This window comes from Vombatus ursinus, unplaced genomic scaffold (genome assembly GCF_900497805.2).
Source record: "Vombatus ursinus unplaced genomic scaffold, bare-nosed wombat genome assembly UNPS02014786.1, whole genome shotgun sequence".
Classification (NCBI taxonomy): domain Eukaryota; kingdom Metazoa; phylum Chordata; class Mammalia; order Diprotodontia; family Vombatidae; genus Vombatus; species Vombatus ursinus.
The window spans coordinates 4,154,374-4,176,582 of NW_020954564.1; the positions used below are offsets into that span (position 1 = coordinate 4,154,374).

At 39.8% G+C, this 22,209-nt stretch overlaps 1 protein-coding gene across 1 annotated transcript in view; it reads left to right on the plus strand.

Annotated features, from left to right (window-relative positions):
• Nucleotides 1-22,209, plus strand: part of LOC114046873 (pappalysin-1-like) — a 280,259-nt gene that overhangs the window by 220,330 nt on the left and 37,720 nt on the right. Inside the window, exons 15-17 of the mRNA XM_027867456.1 lie at nt 7,117-7,300; nt 14,733-14,943; nt 16,013-16,184. Coding sequence (XP_027723257.1) covers nt 7,117-7,300; nt 14,733-14,943; nt 16,013-16,184 — 567 coding nt within the window. The remainder of the gene's footprint in view (nt 1-7,116; nt 7,301-14,732; nt 14,944-16,012; nt 16,185-22,209) is intronic.

The following is a 22,209-nucleotide window of genomic DNA, read 5'->3' on the forward strand; positions in this document are numbered from 1 at the left end:
ATAAGGACAGAATGGAACAGGCATAACAAGGCAATTGTTCATATGAAAGAGATCTGGGAGTGGTCATGGTTTACAAATCCAATTGGCAGTCAAAAAGATAATGATGCATTAAGAGAAAAATGGTATCTAGAATGAGATATGTTATTATCCCATTATTTTCTATCTTGTTCAGACCACATCTAGAATATAATACTTCATTCTGGGCACCATATTTTGTGAATGATGCTAACAAACTGGAATGTATCCAGATGAAGAGAACCAGTATTTCAGGCTGGAAAATCATTCTATATGAAGATGAGTTGAAGGAACTGGGGGTGTTCAGGTGGAAGAAGAGAATACTTTGAGTGGTTATGATTGATATTTCAAGAACTATCACGTGGAAGAGGTATTATCCTGAAATAATCAATACAATAACGAAAGGAGAAAAAGAGATGGCCATACATTTGCTACCACTTGGCAGGCCAGATGGGAAGATAAGGCAGCTGTCAGTCTCACTTTTTCTACCCAGAGACATAGAATTTGTTGCCTCACCCACAGGGGAACGTAGGGTAGAAGAGAGGTGGGGGGAAAGGAGAGGAGAGAGAGAGAGAAAGAGAGAGAGAGAGAAGAGAGAGAGAGAGAGAGAGAGAGACAGAGAGAGACAGAGAGACAGAGAGAGAGAGAGCTTTTGTCTATTCAAGCCTTTTGGATATACTCTCTGTTCTAGCTCTGAAGCCATTGAAAAGGTTCTTCATCACCATGTAGAAAACAGAATACTTATGTGTCCTCTTCACAGAATAGTCATGTGTCCTGAATTGAAGCAAGTAAAGGGATGCCCCTCTATCATAGACTTTCAGAAGCAGGCTCACTAAATTTCTCTATATGTTGATACGAGGCAGAACATTCTTTGCTTGAACCAAAGACTGTGCGCCCTTATTGGCCAGTTAGCCCCATACCTTCCACAAGAAGTTTGGGCTGTATTTTTTAGGCATGGGAAGTCACTAAATATAGTAAATTTATATATTTTAATCATTAATAATCAATAATAATAAAATTACATATAATTTTTTTCCTGAGTAAATCAAAACTTTTTTGATTTTATTAAAGGTTGGGTCTTATCAGGTTTCTGCTCAATAAATTCCAGTAGCTCCCTATTACCTCTAGAATCTTATATGGTTTGGCATTTAGAACCCTTACAACCTGACCATAACCTTCCCTTCCCGCCATATTACACAGTGTTCCACTTCATCCACCATATGGTCTAGTCAAACAGGTTTTCTTACTGTTCCTCATCTACAGTATTCTATGCCATTGCCCTGACTGTCCTCAGTACTTGAAATACTTCCCCTCCCCTTCATCACCGTAGTTTCCTTCAAGGCTCAAGTGAAGCATGTCCTTTTTTAACTGAAGCCCTTCTTGATCTCATCAGCTCATATCTGCCCTGCCCCACCTCTCCGGTTACCTGGTGTCTATTTTGCATTTCCTTATATCTGTACATGTGATTTCTTTGCTCCTGGAGGATAAACACTAATTCTTTCTTCTCTTTATATCCCCAGCACCTAGTACATGATAGAGGCTTAAGAAATGTTCACTGATTGATTGATTGCTTACCTCCCACAATAAAATACAATTTGTTATTGAGATGAGGCCAGTGAAATAGAAAAGGAAAGTCAGACCATTGGATTTAGAATCTGAAGATCTGATAATGTATCACCTATGTGACCTTGAGTCAATTTCTTCTCACCTTTCTGAATCTGTTTGCTTATCTGTAAAATGAGGGGGCTAGGTCAGATGACCTATAAAGTACCTTTCAGCTCTAAATATATGATCCAAATGATCTCTAAGGTCACTTCTCTATCTGATTTGTGACTTGATAACATTTTCCAGTAGTGGGTTTCTCCCCCATTGGATTGCTCAACCAGACATGAATAAACCATCTTGTTGATTGGTTAAGCTTGCTTTTGTATGTTGCAGTGCATCCAGTAGGTAGCAGAGAAAGAGTATGGGAATGGGAGGACCCTAAGGATTATGTAGCATTACAGCTCTGACGTAGGTTCTGGGCCCAAGGTGGTGTAGTGTCTCATTGCTGCCGTCCTACGCTGCCCTAGGAGACATTGTAACTTGCTACTGACAGGATCTATTTGTGCAATGCTTCTGCCTTTGAAAAGGTGCCCACATGGGAGTTTCCAGGCCATTGGCTGCTTTTTCTCTTCTGAACATATCCATGTATCAAATACAGACAGGTCCAAACTCCTACGGAAACAATTAGGGTGTTTTGGCACTAAGGAATTTCAGGTACCTTTGATGTGTGCTTGAGAAAAAAAAAATCTTTTGCTTTTAAAATCCCAGATCAATGTTTGGCATTTCAAAACTCCAGTGATTTGGCCAGCCCTTCTCCTCAATGAAACCCTCAAGGCCACAGGTGATGACTGTCACTCATTTGGCATTGTTACCAGTGGCTTCTCCCTTGGGGTTTGGATCTCTTCCACCTTTAGCCTACTGACAAAAAAAAAAAAAATCACCTCCTTCTCTTTCTACTACCATTACCTTGCAAAAAATTATAGAATATCTCCATGAAGTAGAATCTTTAGACTTAGTCCAATTCAACCACCTCACCCCACAGAGGAATAATCTGAATCTCATAAAGATGACATAGCCTGTGAGTGGTAGAACCAGGATTAGAATCCAGGTTGCCCAACTCCTAGTCTGCTTTTCCTTCCCTTGTGCTATACAGCTTCTCAAATATTTTTCTCTGTTTCCCTAGATTTCAGAAAATGAACATTTGTTGGATGGCATGCATCTCTAATTCTGTAGACCTTACACATTTTCCCATTACCTCTATTCCTCCCTTGAGTCTAACTCAGCTAGCAAGCTAATCAGATAGCCTTTTTAGCCAGTGTTTATGAAAGCATTAAGTTCACTGTAATCTCCCCACTCCCACCTCCCAATAACTGGAGAGCATTGGTGGAGTTGAGAAAGAGATAAGTCAAACTTCTAAGTTTTGTGATCTGTCTCCTGCTCTCCTGCCAAAAGAAATAATAATACATCTGGCTGTTCACAATGTGCTTTGGGAACTACACTTGTAGCTTGGACCGAAGATGTCATGGTATGTTGGAAAGATCACTAGACTTAGGAGCAGAAAACCTGGGTTCAAATTCTGATACTATGTGACTATGGGCAAGTCATTTCACTACTTTGTTGTTTCTTTATCAATAACTTGGAGAATAATACTAATTATATTATATACTTCACAGAGTTACCATGCAAAGTGTCCTTTGTAACTACCCCTACCCTTTTGTGGGGAAGGGTGGTGGTAGAGGTCCACATGTGTGATTTGACTGGTATGTAGAACTCCTGATGAGAAAATATCCTCTGCCAATTCAGACCAACATATTCTTATTCTTAGAGAGTTCAGCTTATTCTTAGAGAGTTGCTGGGGGGTGGTGGGTGGGCACACTGAGAGGTAAAATAACTTGTCCAGGATAATACCCAGTATATGTCAGAATGGGACTTGGATTCAGATCTCCCTGAGGGACCCTTAGCCATTATTCCACACTGTCTGTCTCATATGCCTTAAAATACTCTATAAATGTGAATTATTACTATTATTATTAACAACAACAAAATGAAAATCAGATCCTCCTGTTCATGGGGGAAAAGAGGATAAAAGATTTCCAAAGGATGACCTCTCAATAAAACCCAGGTCTAGTACAGAATGTTGTTATGTTTGTCCAAAAGCTGTTGCAGCATTTACAGAGTGGGTACAATGTGATTATTACAGAAAGTTATATAGATAAAAATGGAGCAGGGTTAGAATATGTTAGTATAAAAGAAGGTTATGTTTCAGAGTTAATTTCATAAAAAGAATCTACATATCAATATGGCAATATGTTGTTTTAACTGTAGTGTCTAAAGAAACCTGAATTTACTTTTGATAAATCCAATGAAGCAGGACAATATGATTGGGAATTTTCCATTAAAAAAAAATAAAATATTGTCTAGCACTATCATCAATCTGAGTCTTTATGGATGTAGGTGTTTTTTCCACTGATAGAGATTATAACTATGTCTACCTTCTCAGCTTGTGTGCTTCCTACAGATTCATTGAAACGAAACTAAAAGGAACCTCAAAATTCATCTCATCCAACCCTCTCACTTTCAAGATGAGGAAACATGTCCAAAGAGGTTGTTACTAGCCCAGGGTTGCTTAGGTGTTAAACATCAGAGGGGAGATTTGAACCCATGGCCCTTGATTTCAGGGAGAGAGTTTTTTCCACAATACCGCCCCCCCCACCCAGTTTTCCAGAGAGGAGCTCCCTGATATACTAAGGGCCTTGCTATGAATTTTGTCACTATTTTATGGATATAAGTTCATTTAGGTGGCTGGTGGTGCAGTGGCTAGAGCGCTGGACCTGGAGTCAGAATGGACTGAGTTCAAATTCTGCCTAAGACACTTACTAGCTATGTGACCCTAGTCAAGTCACTTTATCTCTGTCTTCCTCAGTTTCCTCATCTGTAAAATGGCAATAAGAATAACACCTACTTCTCAGGCTATTTGTGAGGATAAAATTAGATTATATTTGTTAAATGCTTTTCAATCCTTAAACTGCTATATAAATGCTAGCTGCTGTCATCATCATGATCATTAATCATTAGCCATTTGTTATCCTTGTTCTCACTATGTAAATAGGCCACTTCTCTTCCAAGTCATCCATCATCTTGACAGTATATTTAATTTAATTCAGCAAACATTTATCACATGCCTGCCATGTCCAAAGCACCGTACTAGGTAATAGGGATACAAAGACACAGATGAAACAGTCCTTGCCTTCAAGGAGCTTACAAGAGGAGAGGGAAAGCCCTGTAGCAAATTGAGACAGCAGGGAAGTCTTCCTAATGGTAAACATTAAATGGTAACATATGGATAGTTTTTCCACTGTATTTTGGATGGCCTGTAGTTATGATTCTTCTGTTGTGTCCTGTGTGTGGTATGCTAGAAACAGCGCCTGATTTTGGAGTCAGAGAACCTCAGTCCGAGCCCTCCTTCTGATGTTCACTGTGTCAGCTTGGGAAGATCCTTAAATTACCTACCTCACCACTGACACTCTCTGCATGATTGTGGGCAAATAACTTAACCTCTCTGGGAGAATTCTGTTTCTTCATCTGTAAAAGAGGGGTTCCACTGGATGGACTTAAGTTCTTTCCAGCTCCAAATTTATAATCACATTATCCATGATTTGCAGCCATACACCACCACTGGGGAAATTTTATATCATTTTATTGAATATTAAAAAAAAGAAATAGCCTAATGAAAATTATCTGTCATTTTCCACTCTCTGTTCACTCCCCTCTCCTTATCTGCTTCTGTGTAAATCTGTTATGGTTCCCTCTCTATGATATATCTAATTCAGGAACTCTTAACCCTTCTGTGTAGGGGTCTTTTTGTGTGTGTGTGTGTGTGTGTGTGTGTGTGTGTGTGTGTATGTATGTGTGTGTGATGGACTTTGACAGAATTTCTCAGAATCATATTTTTAAATGAATAAAATAAAATGTATAGGATTACAAAGGAAATTAATTATATTGAAAGATAGTTATTAAAATTAAAAAAAAAAATAAGCTCAGGGAGCCCAGGTTAAGAATTCCTGATTTAACCTAAGAGGCCATTCTAAGTATAATGATAAGAGAGTTAGCTCCCAGTATGTCCTGGTCATATTAGCTCTATCTGACACCTGAGGGCAGTCTTCACTCCATTCCCCACCTTAGCCTCCTGATAGGACCCACTCCCTTCCCTTGTGGAAGAAGCCCCAGCTGGTAGATCCACAGACCTAGGATATGAGGTAGAAAAGGAAGACAACTAACCACATGCAACTGGAATCCTGGGGGAATTAGACAACAGCATCTAATGACCCAAACCAGAGCTAAGCCAATGAACTGGGACCCTGGTCTCATTAAAAGGGTCCCAAAGTCACTTAGGGCACAGCTGCCCAGCAAAGAGAATGGGGCAGCATCTCCTAGCAGCAATGTCAAGGGGATTGAGTCAGGAAGATCTTTCAGGATTCTTCCCAGGGGACCTCTTAGATCTTTGGCTCCAAGAGTCCCCAGAGGTGTTACACATTGTCCCTGGGAACCCCTGGCAGCCCTAATGCCAAGCAGCAGGGAAAGGAGACAAAAGGGAAGGGTAGAAAAGCAAGAATAGGAGAAGAAAAAAAAGAGGAGGGAGAGATAGAAAAAAGAAAAATGAAGGAAAGGATGCATAGAGTAGGGTATTATAAAGAGAATAATGGTAACAATAGCTAACACATCTATAATAATATATTTCTATAAAGCTTTAATTTTACAAAATACTTCTGTAAGAACTTGGTACGATAGAGAAAATATTACTGTCACTATTTTACTTTGGAGGAAACTGAGACTCAGAAAGATGATGTAACTTTATGTGATAGTGGAAGAACCAGTATTTGGACTCTTGTACTATAGGATCATAGATTTAGTGCTGAAAGGGACTTTAGAGGCCCTCTAGCTTAGCCTCCTGATTTTACAGAAGAGATAACTGAGGCCCTGAGTGGTTGAGGGACTTGCCCAAGATCACCTAAGTAGTGTCAGTGTGAAATTTGAACCTAGCTCTAAAACTTTCCACTTTATTATACTGTCCTATCTAGTGTTCCCCTATCCACTCCATTATGTCATTACTAAATGTATATTTTCTATGATTTTGGACTCTTAAGTTGTCTAACCCTGACATTTATGCCACCAACTCATCTCTTTCAAGACCACTTGAGAATAAAACAAGCTATTTAATTACTATATCCATATTTTTTTATACCTTTTTTAATGCTTCATGGCACTTTGTAGTTACTGTCTCACTTGATCCTTTGAGGCAGGTAGGACAAAGAATATGGTTCCCATTTCACAAATGAGGAAACTGAGTCCCAGAAATGGAATAGAATTGAGTTGTGCAAGATCACAGATGTATTGAATGACAGAGCCAAGACTGGAACCTTAATTTACTAAGTGTCCGCAGAACTCACAGCACCACACAGATGCTTCTTCTATCAAAGGAAAGTGTCAGATACATGTATATTCACTTCCACTTCCTTTTTCTTACCTTTAACAAATTCTCCTGTGTGTTCCTTTTAGTCTGGGTCTAGTGTCACTGTTACCTGCACTGAGGGCAAGTGGAACAAACAGGTGTCATGTGAACCTGTGGACTGTGGCATCCCTGACCAGTATCATGTCTACCCAGCCACCTTCTCCTGTCTTGAAGGTACCACATTTGGCAAGAAATGCTCCTTCCAGTGCCGTCTCCCAGCTCAGCTAAAAGGTATTGTATGTCTACTATGACTACTTACTTTAGACCATAGGAAGCATTGAAGAAGATTTGAAAGGAAAAAGAAAGGGATACACACACATACACACACACACACACACACACACACACACACATACATATATACATGTATATGTATATAAATATATACATATATATCCCATTATATATATACCCCCATATTTCATTTATGTTTATTTATGACTAAAAACTTGATAGTGGTGGGTGATAACCAAGGTTTTCTTTACACTGGAGGCTAATTTGCTGCTGATCTCTCTCAGCTAACTGCATTTATTTATTTAATGTGGTCTTCCTGGGTGCCAAGGTAAAAGGCAAAAACAAAAACAAACAAACAAAAAAAAAAAACAAAAAGAAAACTGAAGGGACTGACAAGGATATTTGTCCCTTGAGATTCCTATGAAATCTGCCAGGGGGGCAACGTGGGGCAAATAATAAAATAGAATCCAAACTGGAGCATCCACTTACTACCTATATGACCTTGGGAAACTCACTTCCCCTCTCCAGGGCCCCAGTTTCCTTCTCTATAAAGTAAGTTTGTTAAACTAGATCTCTGCCTACTGCTTTCCCTGGCTTTCTTTAAGTCTCAGCTCAAATCTCACTTTCTATGGGAAGTCTTTCCAATGCCCCTTAATTCTAGTGCCTTTCCTTCGTTGATTTCAAATTTATCCTGTATATAGCCTTATTTGTTTATATGTCTATTTATTTCAAGGTTACCCTGTATATAATGTTTTGCATATTATCTCCCCCAATAGACTGAGAGCTCCGTGAGAGCCAGGACTGTTCTTTTCTGTGTAGCCCCACCACTTAGCACAGGGCCTGGCACATAGTAGGTGCTTAATAAATGTTTATTGATTGACTGAATAGCTTAACTAGATGACCAGTAAGATCCCTTGCAGCTCTAGCAGCCTACAATCTCAATATAGTGTAATGTTCTTTTCACCAGGATTCCTTCCAGTTCTACCATACTATATGCTAAGGTTTCTGCCCCCTCTGATATCCTACGCTTCTGTTTTCACTGATGCAATTGTCCTAGATGAAGAAAGAAATGAGTGAGAAGTACAAGTGAGGAGATTGCCATCCGACAGAAAAAAAGAAAAAAAAAACAATCAGAACCTGTTTTTGACTCTGGCCAGTAACAGAACTATTCTCAGATTAACCTAGGCATAAATTCCTCTCTGTCTTGGTGGATTCTCATTTCTTCTATTAGGGTATGCAGGAGGGTGTGTGGTTAGTTAGCAGTAATTTACGAATAGTGCTAGGACTAGTTGTAAGCCTACCTGGAAAACATGCAGGGTTTTGATGATGTATTTAATCATTTCCATTATCAACTAAAACCCAGAAGACTGTGGTTATCCCATGCCAAGTTAATTTGGTTCAGTTCAGAACAATTCAATTTATTTTACTCCAACTCAATTCATGAGTTATAACTGTAAGAGTATATACGGAAGGTATGATGGATTATTTTAAAGGTAAAAAGGAAAAAGACCAAGAAATGGAATAAAAAGACTCTTATCCTGAACTTTCAGGAGCATGAGCTCAGAGTGATGCAAGCAACACTACTGTACTACAAAGCCAATGGGATATCCCCCTCAGCATCTATGCTCATTGTGAGAATGGTCTTTAGGTGATGGACATTTGTTTTATTCCCTTCAAGTGAGTTAAAAATGTATGAGGCCAGGACATTCAACGGTAGACATATTAAGAGGTGGGTCTATAAAGGGGATTGGTTCAAGTTGGGAAACTTTAGGGGTCATCCTTAGAGAGTGGCTTCCATATTCCTGTATATGGAGAGCCAAGGACTGAACAACCTTTAGTCTAACCCACAAAATGCTGACTGGGACTAAGCTGGCCTGCTGGGGTCATTATTGGCTTTGGGTCTGAAGTCATTCTCCTCCACCTTCATTGCTGTCAGGTTGGGAATTGGAAGAGGAAAATAAAAATGGGCAAAGCAGTGAATGAGCAATCAGAAGACTTCATATTAAATGGAAGGAAATTGTGGATGACTCCAGGGTGAAAAGAGACTGATTCTGAATCTTTTGTTGGTATTTCCTCTTCTTCTCTAGCCTTGGTCTCAGGAAATATGTGGAGGACATCATTTTTCTAATCTGCAAGTATGTTACAGTGGAAAGAGCATAGAACACCTAGGTTTAGGTCTCAACTCTGACTCTTACTATGAAGTTGATTTTGGGCAAGTTATTTAACCTCAGTTTCTTCATCTTTAAAATGAGGAGGTTGGCCTAGATGGCCTACGAGTGTCCTTCAGCTCTAAATCAATGGTCCTTTGATGATAGAACTCCTTAAGGTCTCTTCTAATTCTAATTCTTATGATTCAACTCATTTCAACGTAATTGAACAGTTATTCTCCTATAATGCCAGGAACTGATTTACGTGCCTAGCCTGAAATAGCGAAGGAGAGGGTAACAACTTGGAGGTACTGGTGAGGCCTGGAAACCATTGGAAGTGTTAAAACCACCAACAGGCATCCCCTCTAATCCTCTCTACTCATCTGAGCTTCCTAAGACATGAGATGTATTAATAACTCCAGACGGAAATCACACTCCTCATCTCAATCAGAGGCCCCTGGGGATGGAAGCTGTATAAATTAGCATTGATTATTAGCATTTTTATTTTGGTTAATAATAATTTCTAATCAGAATGATTTGCACCCACCTGGCTGTATCTTTCTCTGCCAGCCCTCTTTATCCCCATGTTCCCTTCCCGTATACTGTCTCTCAAGGGGGTGTCAGAGGCCCCCACAATGAAAAGAGGTCCCCGTGCGAATGATCACCTTGATCATTTATGTTAATTGCTCATATCCTTTCCCCTTAATAATCACACATGGATGCCACTGGGAGGATTCACCTGTTTGGACTGATTGTTGTCTTGAAACATACTGATTGTCAATCCCACTTGGTGCTCTATCTTCAAAACCTAGGGAAAGAGACCTGCCTGTACCAGCTAGAATCAAGGGCAGGAAGGTTTGTTCTCACTAAGATTTGGTGACTCAGGTGAACCTCCTTCCATTAGAACTTTGGGGGTGGGAGAGTGTGAAGGGAGCTCCTAGTTCCAAGCTTTCTCTGTGTTTCTATTTTGCTTCAAAATGCTCCTTAAGGTTGCAGTCATCATGGTCTAAAGTCAAGCTTCCTACCTTTGCAATAACTACATAAATGTGTCTACGTGCCCTCTTTCATAGGAAGTTTATAACTCCTCTTTTCTTGCACATGTTTCTTCCTCTACTTGGGCCTTGGGACAGGCACAGCTTTCTTGAGCATTGTACTTGTCTATGGGCAGTGAGGATTGCATACCCTATTTCCAGAATGGGCTCTCCCCAGCTATGTAAGGAAGTCCAGGGTTTGATTCTGTCTTTTTTTCTAGTTATCAAGTCTAGTCCATTGTTACTTCAGATACCTTTCCTGGTTACTCAGATCTTCTCCTAAAACTCAGGAATTTCACATGTTCAACTTTAGAGATCATCTAAGCCACCCTCTCATTTCCCAGAGGAGGAAATGAGAGGATAAGTAAGTAACCTAAGGTCATAAAGCCAGTGAAAGTCACAGGTGGGATTTGAACCCAATTCTTCCAACTCTCGAGCCAGGGTTCTTTCTACTGTAGCATACTGCTTTCTTTTCTCCTGACTCCCCAGCTCAAGAGTCTTCTGTACCATGTTGTTTCCTTTAATGAATTATATTCATGTGACATTATGATTTTAGAAAATTCTTTAATTCAAGGTCTCTGAAAGGATCCAAAAAAAAAAAAAAGAAAAGAAAAGAAGTGAAGATGCCCTTTTCATTAAAGCTTGCAGAAAGATATGATAGGAGTCCGCTCTTATCAACCATGTCTGAATCTTCACCCCTTTCCTTCCAGGCCAGTGACTTCATGTTCCTCATAATGACCTCTCCTCCCCTTCCCACCTTGGGTCTCCTAACATAAGAGAGCCATCTGTCTTCTCAGGGTAAAGAGACATTTATTTACCAGAGTCAGAAAAGCACTGGCTTGGTAGTCAGGAGGCCAAGCTGTCAGTTCCAAGTCTGCTACTATGTGGCCTTGGGCCAGTCACTCCCCTTTCCATACCCCTTCCTGGCCTCATCTTCTTTCTTTGCAAAATGAGGGGGTTGGGCTAGTCTCTTAGGCTTCTTCCGGAACAACAGTCTACATTATTATGTTCTATGTTTTAGGGTCCTTTCTGGCTTTCACATCCTAAGATTCTTGTTTTAGGGCAGGATAAAAGGGTATTCACTGTTACTTTATATAGCTTTAAGGTTTGCACAGTGTTTTGAAGCTCTGTAAGCTCCTGACCTTGCAGGGATGTTTGTATAAATCAATACCTTTTCAGTCATATCAAGTAGGTGAAGATCACAAATCCCTCCCCTTAGATGGGAAGTTGGTGAAATCATAGCTCACCAAAGGACATCAATTTAAGATGCCACTTTGAAAGCTGGGTCATGGGAGGACTTCCTTTGAAGAGGGAACTATGCAGATGCACCTTTTTTGGGTCTTTTGTTATATTTGAGAGAGACAGCTTGGCATGATGTCAAGAGCATTGACTTTAGAATGAGCAGACTTGGATTCATATCCTCATTCTGCCACTTACCAGTTGTGTGATCTTAGACAAGACATTTCACTTCTCTGGGCCTTGGTTTCCTCTTCTGAAAAAGGGGTAATAAAACTTGCCCTGCTTGCTTCAAAGAATCATTGCTCAAATGATATCATTAATAATAAAATACTTTGTAAACCTAAACATACTATATAGAAATGACAACTATTATTACTCTGGAGATGATCTCACCAGTTTCTCCCTATGTCTCAATCTCTATCTTTGTCTCTGACTCTGTCTCAGTCTTTGTTTCTCTCTCTCCCTGCCTTTGTCTCTTCTTGTCTTTCTCTCTCAATCTCTCTGTCTCTCTCTCTCTCTGTCTCTCTGTCTGTTTCTCTCTCTCTCTTTTTCTCTCAGCAGACTTTGTAGACTTGATCATGGGTGTCCATTAGTTTTATTCCCATTTAGACACATAAAACTTTGAACAATTCAACCATCAAAATGAAATTGGATTTGCCCCCACTTTTACCAGGAGGGCCCCATTTTGATGAACAATTGACGTACTTTTTGGAATTGCCAAGTGAGGAACATAGTTTCTTTTTAACTCTTTGATTTCCCTGGAGACTGGGGATGAGCTCTTGGAACATCATCAACATAAAAGACAATTCTTTATATGAGGCCTTGATTTCTTTTGCTTTTGTCCTCTTCAGTGTTTCCCTGCCCTAGCAACCAAGAGGAGTTCAGATGTGCTTCTTGGTGTGCAGTAACTAATCTGAAGCTTTCCCCCTCATCCTCTTGTTCTTGCTAATTCCCAAATAATTCTCTTCCTTTATTCTTTTCCCTCTTACAGATCCTTCTTCATGCTCTCCCACGTCTACCTTCCTTTTCAATCTGCTTGCTTCCTTGGTTTCCAGTCTTCTATTCAGTCTGCTGAATGTCTGCTATGTGTCTGTTTGTCGACTGATACCCCAGCGATTTGCTTTTCTTTTAACGTTCATGAATAAATTTGACTCTTCCATTCTATGATAGCAACAGCAATCCTTCACTTGTAGGGTTTGGGAGCTCTTTTCTTTCCTGATATATCTGTTCCTTGGTGGATTTGGAGTCAGAGGACCTGAACTTGAAACTTGCTTTTCCTACTCTCTAATTGTGTGGACTTAGGCAAGCCACCTAGTCTAAGGCACCTTCCAGGCTGAAATAATAACTCCAAACTGTTCCTTTTTGTCATGGGATCTCCACTGTACTCTTGTAAAACTTAGGCCAATGGTATAAACTTGGATTCTTCACTCATGAGGGGAAAAAAAATGTCAGACCTCTCCCTCAAACTCACTAATAGGTCATAACCCCAGAAACATTCTTGTTATGCTCCCTTCCAAGTCCTGCTTGGGCCATGGGCTACTGGGCAGTAGCCTGACCTAGGGCCTAGACTCAATGTCTCTACATAATAGAATGTCTGGCTCCAATACCTCCAGTGGTTTCCAGACAATGGTACTAAGTGAACATCACTAGGTAATGAAGTAAGAGAAAAGGAAGTGATTGGAGCATGTAGTCCCTGATGCCCAGGAAGCCTCACCACTTTGCAGGAAACTGAATGAATCACCCTCTCGCTCCTGCTGGCTCATCTATTTGTTGACGTCAAACTGTCCAGAGTTTGTAATATAACAGTTCATCAACACAGAAGCATCTGCTGTGTTTGTAGATGCTAGCCTTTACTTCACTCACTGGATGAATCATACAAGACAAGGAAGAGGAGAAAGAGGAGGGAAAGGAGGCAAGTACTAAAGAGGAGCTCCTTGCTAATTTGATAAATGTGCAAAGGAATGAAAGAAAGGGACAATGCAGCTTAATGGGGAGGAAGGAAGATATGAGATATTCTGTGTTGCCAGTGACAAGAAGGATGTTGAGAAATGTGAATTGTTTCTCCACTATTGTCTCAGGGAAGCTCTGGCCAAGCTGCTTCATCATAATATATCATCTGACATCAACATATCATCTGCATCACCATGATACATCATCTGACAACCTCACTGTGTTTTATTTTCATTTGCAAAACCCAAGCAGACCAGCTCGCCAATGATGGTCAGCACAACTATCAGTACAAGCCTGGGCTATATTGGGAAGTGTTATTCATGTGGGTCAATCAGCAAGGTTTAGACAAACACTGGAATTTGAAAAGCATGATTTTCAGCAATGCAACTTGAGAACTACAAAGCCTCTGAGATTTCCTTAGAAGCCCAGGCAAGCTAGCCAATGTCTCCATTCTTTTAGATGGAACCATAGAAGTACAGAGAGAAGAGTTAACTGGTCTTGTGCCATGAGTATGCCACTGAGATTTGTCAGTAGGTGGTGATTTCAGGGGAGGCTACCTGCTCTCATTTGGGCCAATCACTTCCGCTCTCCCCACTTGGCCTGAGGTTTCTTATATTTAAAATGAGGTCTGGAGAGTGGATGACCCTCCAGGTCCACTGAATAGTATAGCAAGATTCTTTGACTTGAGAGTCAGGGGACATGGGTTTCTACTGTAGTCATGACTCTGGCAGGTTGCTTCTCTATGTGATTTTAAGTGAAACATTCCATTTTTATAGACATCAGTTTTCTCTATGAGATATAGCTTATAGACTCAATGGTTCCTAAGGTCATTTCTATCTTTAGAATTCCATATTCTATTATCTATTAATAGAATATTAATATAATAGACATTTTATGTTCTTTATAGTATTAACATATTGTGTTTCTGCATTCTATATTCTAAGGCAAATTCTAACTTAAAAAAAGTTCTAATTTTACATAATTCATTTTGTTAATAAAGGTAGCATAGTTCTACTCTGCCATTGATTTCTAATGCTAATTCTAAATACATCATCCCAACAGGAAACAATAGCTTCCTGACATGTATGGAAGATGGGTTGTGGTCCTTCCCGGAGGCACTTTGTGAACTGATGTGCCTGGCCCCTCCCATTGTGCCCAACGCTGATCTCCAGACTGTTCGGTGCCGAGAGGACAAGCACAAAGTGGGCTCCTTTTGCAAGTACAAGTGCAAACCAGGGTACCACGTGCCTGGCTCCTCTCGGAAGTCGAAGAAGTAAGTGAAGATAAAAATGTAAGCAGGGCACGTGGTGGAAGGAAACTTGGTCAGTGGGCATCTGAATCTATTATTGTCTGTTAGATGAATACATTATCATAGCATCGCAAAGAATCCATTATTCCATGTTGTTCTATTGTGGCTTCTAGAGCATAATCGACACATGAATCAACAGTTATTTACTGAGTACCTATTATGGTAGCAAGCCCTGTGCTACTATGGGAGCACCAAATACAACATCCCTAAAAAATGGTCATCCAGCCTCTATTTGAACACTTCCAGAATCAGAGAGCTCACAACCTCCCAACATAATTTATTCCATTGGTTGAAATGAATAGAGTTCCCACGTATTGGTTCTAGTTCTTCTCTCTGGAATTATATAAAATAAACCTCATTCTTTCCCCACATGTCATGCCTTCACATTTTAAAATCACTATCTTTCTGGAATTCAGTTTCCTCATATATAAAATGAAGGGACTGGACTCGATTTTTTTTCCTGAGGTTCCTTTCAACTTTAAAACAAGCCTAGCAATTTATTAGCCTAGAAATTATAATGTTAACTTAATGTTTGTAAATCTTGGTTTAACATCAAGACCCTGCCTCCCTTAAGGTTAGAGGCAGCCATGGTTTAGCAGAAAGAGTCTTGGATCTGTAGACAGTGAACCTAAGTTCAAATCCTGTCTCTATTTCTTCTAGCCTGTGTGATTCTGAGCAAATTTCTTAACCTCTCTAAATCAGTTTCTTCATTTAAAAAATGAACTAGATAATTGCTAAGGTCCTCACCAGCTTTAAGTCATGAAACTTTATTAGTTAGTAGACAAATATTATCATCTATCATCCACTCCAACATAGGAGATAATATTGGCAAACTCCTTATGAAGTCAGTTAGATGAAACTTACTTCATATATATTTTCAATGTAATGTCTACTCCTTGGAGTTTGACATTCAAATTTGAATATTGTGGTTGAGAAATTAATCTATTCATTTATTCAGTTCATTCCAAAACATTAAATACTTTCTATGTGCAATGCACTCATTCAAATGATTCTTCTCATTTCTTCTTTGAAGACGGGCTTTCAAGATCCAGTGTACCCAAGACGGCAGCTGGTTGGAAGGAGCCTGTGTACCTGTGACATGTGACCCACCGCCACCCAAGTTCCATGGACTGTACCAGTGTACCAATGGTTTCCAGTTCAACAGTGAGTGCAGGATCAAGTGTGAGGAGAGCGACATTTCTTCGGTAAGTGCTTTCATCCATTCACTTAACCTCTGTTTCCCTCAACTATTAGATGTGGACAATTACAGCACTTTCCTATGAGATAATATTTTGGAAGTGCTAAACACAGTGCTTGGCATATGGTAGATATTTTTAAAATGCTTATTCCTTTCCTCATTTCTTAATTCAACATTTATTAAGTGGGTGATGTCTTCAGATTACTGTACCATGTCCTTTCTGTTCATCACAGAACTGAGAGTAATAAGCAGTATTTTCAAGTTCCTCCTTCATCTTTCTTTGATGCATTAAAGTGCAAACTCACCTCTTCAATGAATTGTTCCCTGACAATAGCCTTTAGTGATATCCTCACTCCTGTGAGTGCATGGAAAGCTTATGTTCTATATGCCAAGGCTTATCTGATTGTGTTTCATGGTGCTATAGAATTCTTTAGAAGGATGTTAGGGTACCCTGACCATATTTCAGAAGTGGAATGCAAATCTAGATATTTCTGTAAGTCCTGTCTCAAATAGGCCTCTAGTAAGTTAGTATATTATTTTTGATGAATGTGATGATGGTGGTGGCAGTGGTGGTGGTGATGGTGATATTGATGATGGTGATAGATTTGTACATTTGAATTTATGATGTAACTGGAACCAGAGAACCTAAAATTGAAGACAGGATCTGCTGCTTACTGCTTACATTACCTTGGCCAAGTCATTCCACCTTCTTGAACTCACCTTATCTGTAAAATACAGATTTGACTAAATAACAACCATAGTTTCTTCCAGCTCTAAGGATACAATAATGATGATGTTGATTGGGATAATGATAATTATGATAAAACAATCAAAATTTTATATTAAACACTTCTTATATTCTTCCCTATAGATAGTACCATACAGAAAACAATTAAAACATGGTCCCTGCTTACTACAATCTATAATGTATCTGGAAAGACATAAAGAGCTCATGTGGAATAAACAATATAAGTACTAAAAGATGTGGTCATGAATCTTAAGTCCCATAGCCGTTAATAGGAGACAGAACTCCATGTGGCCAAGGGTAGTCAGGGAAGGCTTCATGGACCAGGTAGCAACTTGAGCTAGGCCATGAAAAATGGGAAAGATCAGGGACAGCTAGGTGGCACAGTGGATAGAGCACTGGCCCTGGATTCAGGAGGACCCGAGTTCAAGTCCAATCTCAGACCAGATACTTGACACTAACTGTGTGACTCTGGGCAAGTTACTTAACCCCAACTGCCTCGCCAAAAAAGAAAAAAAAATGGGAAGGATCTAGGCCATCAAAAGAGAGGCACACAGATGACATTCCAGAAGGGGAGAACAATAGGAACTAAGGCACAGAGTTGGGGAATGGTATGTCATAGGTGGAGACAGCAGAATAGCAGGCATGCGTTAGAAAATCACAGGATGTTGTATTAGATAAGTCTGTTTTGAAAGCTAGCCAGAAGAGTTAGACTTAATACAGTAGACCAGTGGTATCAAATAAATAGAAATGCGGGGCCAATAAACCATGCCTAAAGATCCCTCTGGGCCACATATTGACTTAGAAAACCAGATGTGTTTATATATCTCTCTTTTTAAAAAAATTAATACATCAACACGTTAAAATCAGATAAGAACTACATTTTAATCTGGTTCAGCCCCACTAGGAAATGTTGTGGACTACATGTGGCTTTGTGGGTCACATGTGGATTGTAGACCACATGTTTAACACCTCTGCGGTCAGCTATAGGAAGCCATTCTTAGGTGTCATAATGAAAAAGATCGTTTAGGGAGAATAGTCTGGCAGCAAGAGGTTGGATAAATTATTTTTTCTTTATTTTTTGAATATTTTGTATTTCCCCAATTACATGTGAAAACATTTTTAACTTTAAAAATTTAGAATTACAAATTCTCTTCCTCTCCTACTCCTCTCCCCTCCCCTCCCCCGTCAAAATGGTAAGCAATTTGATGTAGGTTATACGTGTGCAATCATGCAAAACCTATTTCCATATTAGTCATATTGTGAAAGAAAACTGACCAAAACAAAACAATGAAAAAAATAAAGTGAAAAATAGTATGCTTCAATCTGCCTTCAGACTCCATCAGTTCTTTCTCTGGAGGCAGATAACGTTTTTCATCATGAGTCCTTTGGGATTGTCTTGGATCATTATATTTCTGAGAATAGCTAAGTTATTCACAGTTTATCACCATACAATATTGCTATTATTGTGTACAATGTTCTTCTGGTTCTGCTCACTTCATTTTGCATCAGTTCATATAAATATTTCAGATTTTTCTGAAATTATCCTGCTTGTCATTTCTCATAGCATAGTAGTATTCCATCACAGTCATATACACACCTTGTTCAGCCATGCCCCAATTGATGTGCATCCCCTCAACTTCTGGTTCTCTGCTACCACAAAAAGAGTTGCTATAAATATTTTTGTACAAATAGGTCCTTTTCCCTTTGGTTGGACAGATTCTATAGGATTTTTAATTTTTCAGAATGTTTTCAAATACATTTTTCATTTGATCCTCCATCCACTCCTGTGGACCAGGTAGCCCTGATAAAGGATGATTGTCCCATTTTGAAGATGAAGGTCATAGAATTTTAGAGCAACAAAGGCCTTCAGAGGTCAGGTAGCCCAACATTCTCTCCCTCCCCTATTTTGCCAGTGAGGAAACTAAGGCCCACTAGTGGCTGAGGTCAGGCCCCAAAGAAAAATCTGGAATTGTGCAAGGTAGGAGTATCATACCATAGTAGTGCAACTTCTTTATAAAATGACTCATGATCAGTAGGGGATATGAAACATTTAAGAACTCACAAGCATTATTAGGCTATATTTCTAATAAGAAGTAATCCAGTGTTTCAGCTCCTAACTATAAAAAGCTGAAATCATAGGTTCCAGAGTTTAAAAAAAAAAAGACTTTAGAGATCATTTTGGTCAAATACCCTCTTTTTCACAGAGGAAGCAATTATCAATCATAGGAGTGAAGTGATTTGCCAAAGGGCCTACAGCTGTGGATTTCACTTATATTAGGGGTAACAAAATAAGGTGTCTCACTGTTTGTCTTTGTAGAAAACAAAAATTCACAAATAGTTTGAGTCTCCTTCATGGCAGAGTAGAATGCTGTCTATTAGTCCACTAAGCTGGTGCTTGGTTTCAGGAAGTACATTTCCTGCTCAATTTGGAGGCAGTGACTTGGGTAAGATGCCAAAATGTATCTTACCATAAGATTATAAATGTAGAAGCTGGAGAGCAGTTATCTTTCCTGATCTCCACCCTCTGTTTTGCAGATGAATTAACTGAGGCCATGTGAGGGCAAATTGTTTGTCTAAGCTCATACACGTAGTAAGGCACAGAGTCAGTATTGAAATGCAAGCCCCTTTGACTTCTAAGCTAGTGTTCTCTCCTCTGTTACCACACTACCTTTGTGCTCAAACTCCCTACCGGTAGAGTTCAGGGGATGGTTCATCATTCTAGAGACTTGTGATTCTACATATGACTCATCAATATAAATAGAGAAACACAACTGTGAGTAGAAGAATAAAATGATTGACTTTTTAGAAAGTCACACAAAACATGGCATCCAACCTGTACAGGGCCATGTAGTCCATGTACCAGTGCCAATCAAAACTGAAGTTAGCAGCTAGTATCCAATCAAAATGCTATGTTCCTATTGAACATAGGCTTCAAAAGTCAGGTCTAACCATTCCCATTAGCTCAGCTTCAAATAGTTCTTTTTTTTTTTAATTTGTTTATTTATATTTTTGGTGAGGCAGTTGAGGTTAAGTGACTTGCCAGGGTCATACAGCTAGTAAGTATCCAGTGTCTGAGGCCAAATTTGAACTCGGGTCCTCCTGGCTCCAGGGCTGGTACTCTACCTACTGTGCCACCTAGCTGCCCTTCCCAAATAGACTTAAATTGGTTATTTGGTCTCTGTGGACCAAGCATCCAGATTTTTTTTTTCACTTGATTGGTTGGTGGATGCAACTCAAGAATCCTTGAGTGCAATAAATATGTGTATTTATGGGCACAGGCACGTGTATATATCAAGAAGGAAGAAAGGGGGCAAAGGACAGAGGCAGGAAGGAATGGATTCCATGATTCCCTTAGACTGCTTACAGAAAAAATGTTAGTAAGTGTTACACAAGCCGCTGTAGCAGCAAGGCCAAATAATATTCTGGCCGTGGTCATGTTATCAAACTGAAACCCAGTCTGTCTGAAGGCTGCCAAATTACTTTCATGGCCAGCTTGTATTTAAAGAGAGGAAAATGTAAATTTATCGGAGGACTACAGAAGGGCTGTTTGGCAATCTAAGCAGGAACCTGGAAGCAGGAGAGCAGGGTATCGCTTGTCGGTTCAAAGAATGAAGCACTCTTTGCCAAATGGCTTCTAATACAATTGACATTTCTGAGGTTATACTGAAAATGAATTTCCTCTACCCTCAGACCAATAACCTGAGAGCCAATTCTAGTATTCACCTCAGATTCCCTCTTGCTGCCTGTAAACACAGTACATGCGGATAGTACGGGACATTCAAAACCCAATCTCCTCTATCTCGCCAGCTCTTCTATTCTGGACACTGGGAAACATGCCTTGTTTCAAACACGCAGGAGGTATTGGGCTATGTTTTTAACTTTTCCCAGTGCTTTATTGCACAGTATTTAAAAAAAAAATCCATGCTTAGTAACCATGTATACATGGCTATAATGGTAATAACATTATTGCACACATTTACCACAGTCCTGTGTTAGAGATGACATTTAAACGGAACATTTCTGAAAGTTTTTATTCTCAAGTAAACATTTTTTTTCATTCTCCCCCCTCCATTTCTTTCTTTATTATATAACTCACAAGAAATTTGTTATAGGCCTATAGAATTCAGAACTGGGATGAACCTCAGAGATCATTTTACACATGAGGAGACTGAGACTTAGAGACAGCTAGTAAATGAGAGGCAATAGGGTAGAGTGGAACGAACACTGACCTTGGAGTCAGAGGACTTGAGTTTAAATCCACATCTGACATAGCTGATTACTTCTGCAATCTTAGACAAATCACTTAACAACTCCGGACCTCTCTAAAACAAAGATTTTGGACCGAATAGCCTCACAGGCTCCTGCCAGCTCAGAACTAGGATCCTGTGAAAGAGCAAAGCTAGGATTTGAGCCGGAGGCCTTTGACATCCGAATCTAGTGTTCTTTCCACTGTCCATCCAACACTGCTTCTCGTATGAGTGGTTTGGGGTTTCTGCTGTTTAGAACCTCGCTTCTCACTGTTTGATCACATTGGAGGAGAGAGTACAAGGAACAGGTATATCCCATCCTATCCCAATCTATCCCTATTTCCTATTAGGACTGTGGTTTGGTTTGATTCTGGTCCGGTTCATATCTGTGAAATCGTTACTATAAAGAACTTCCTGTGTGTAAACTCCCTCTACTCATTTATTAGAGAGAGTTGGCTAGAACATTAAGAGGTCAAGTGACCTGCCTATGGTCACACAGCTGGTATGTATCAGAGACAGGGCTTGAACCCAAGTCTTCATGACTCCAAGGTTGGCTGTCTATCCATTCTTCCATGCTGGCTCTCTTAGACATGCTTTTTTTGTCTGGGTTCCTGTATGATGTAGTAAATTATCTGGGCTCTGGTTACATCTGCTTGTCTCAATCCAGGCCCTAAAAACAACAGGCTTTGCTTTGATACTTTTACATTTGACCCCTAATCCTTTGATGAGGTTGGAGTCTGATGCAGTGCACCACAAAGGCCATGAGTATATCCTATAACTATATTTTGCTGTAGGCAAAAGCACAGGGCTCCTGGCTCTGACACTAATCTGCTATGTGACTTTGAGCAGGTCACTTCTCTTGTTGGCCTCAGCTTCCTCATCTATAAAATGAAGGCGTTAGACTCAGTAATCTCTAGTTCTAACGTCCTGGGAAGTGAGGGTTGTGCGATTAGAAAACAGATCTTCCTCTGATGCTCTGGCTAATCGTGTCTGAGCTCTCTCTTATTCTTGCTGCACATATGTCATCAGGAGCATGA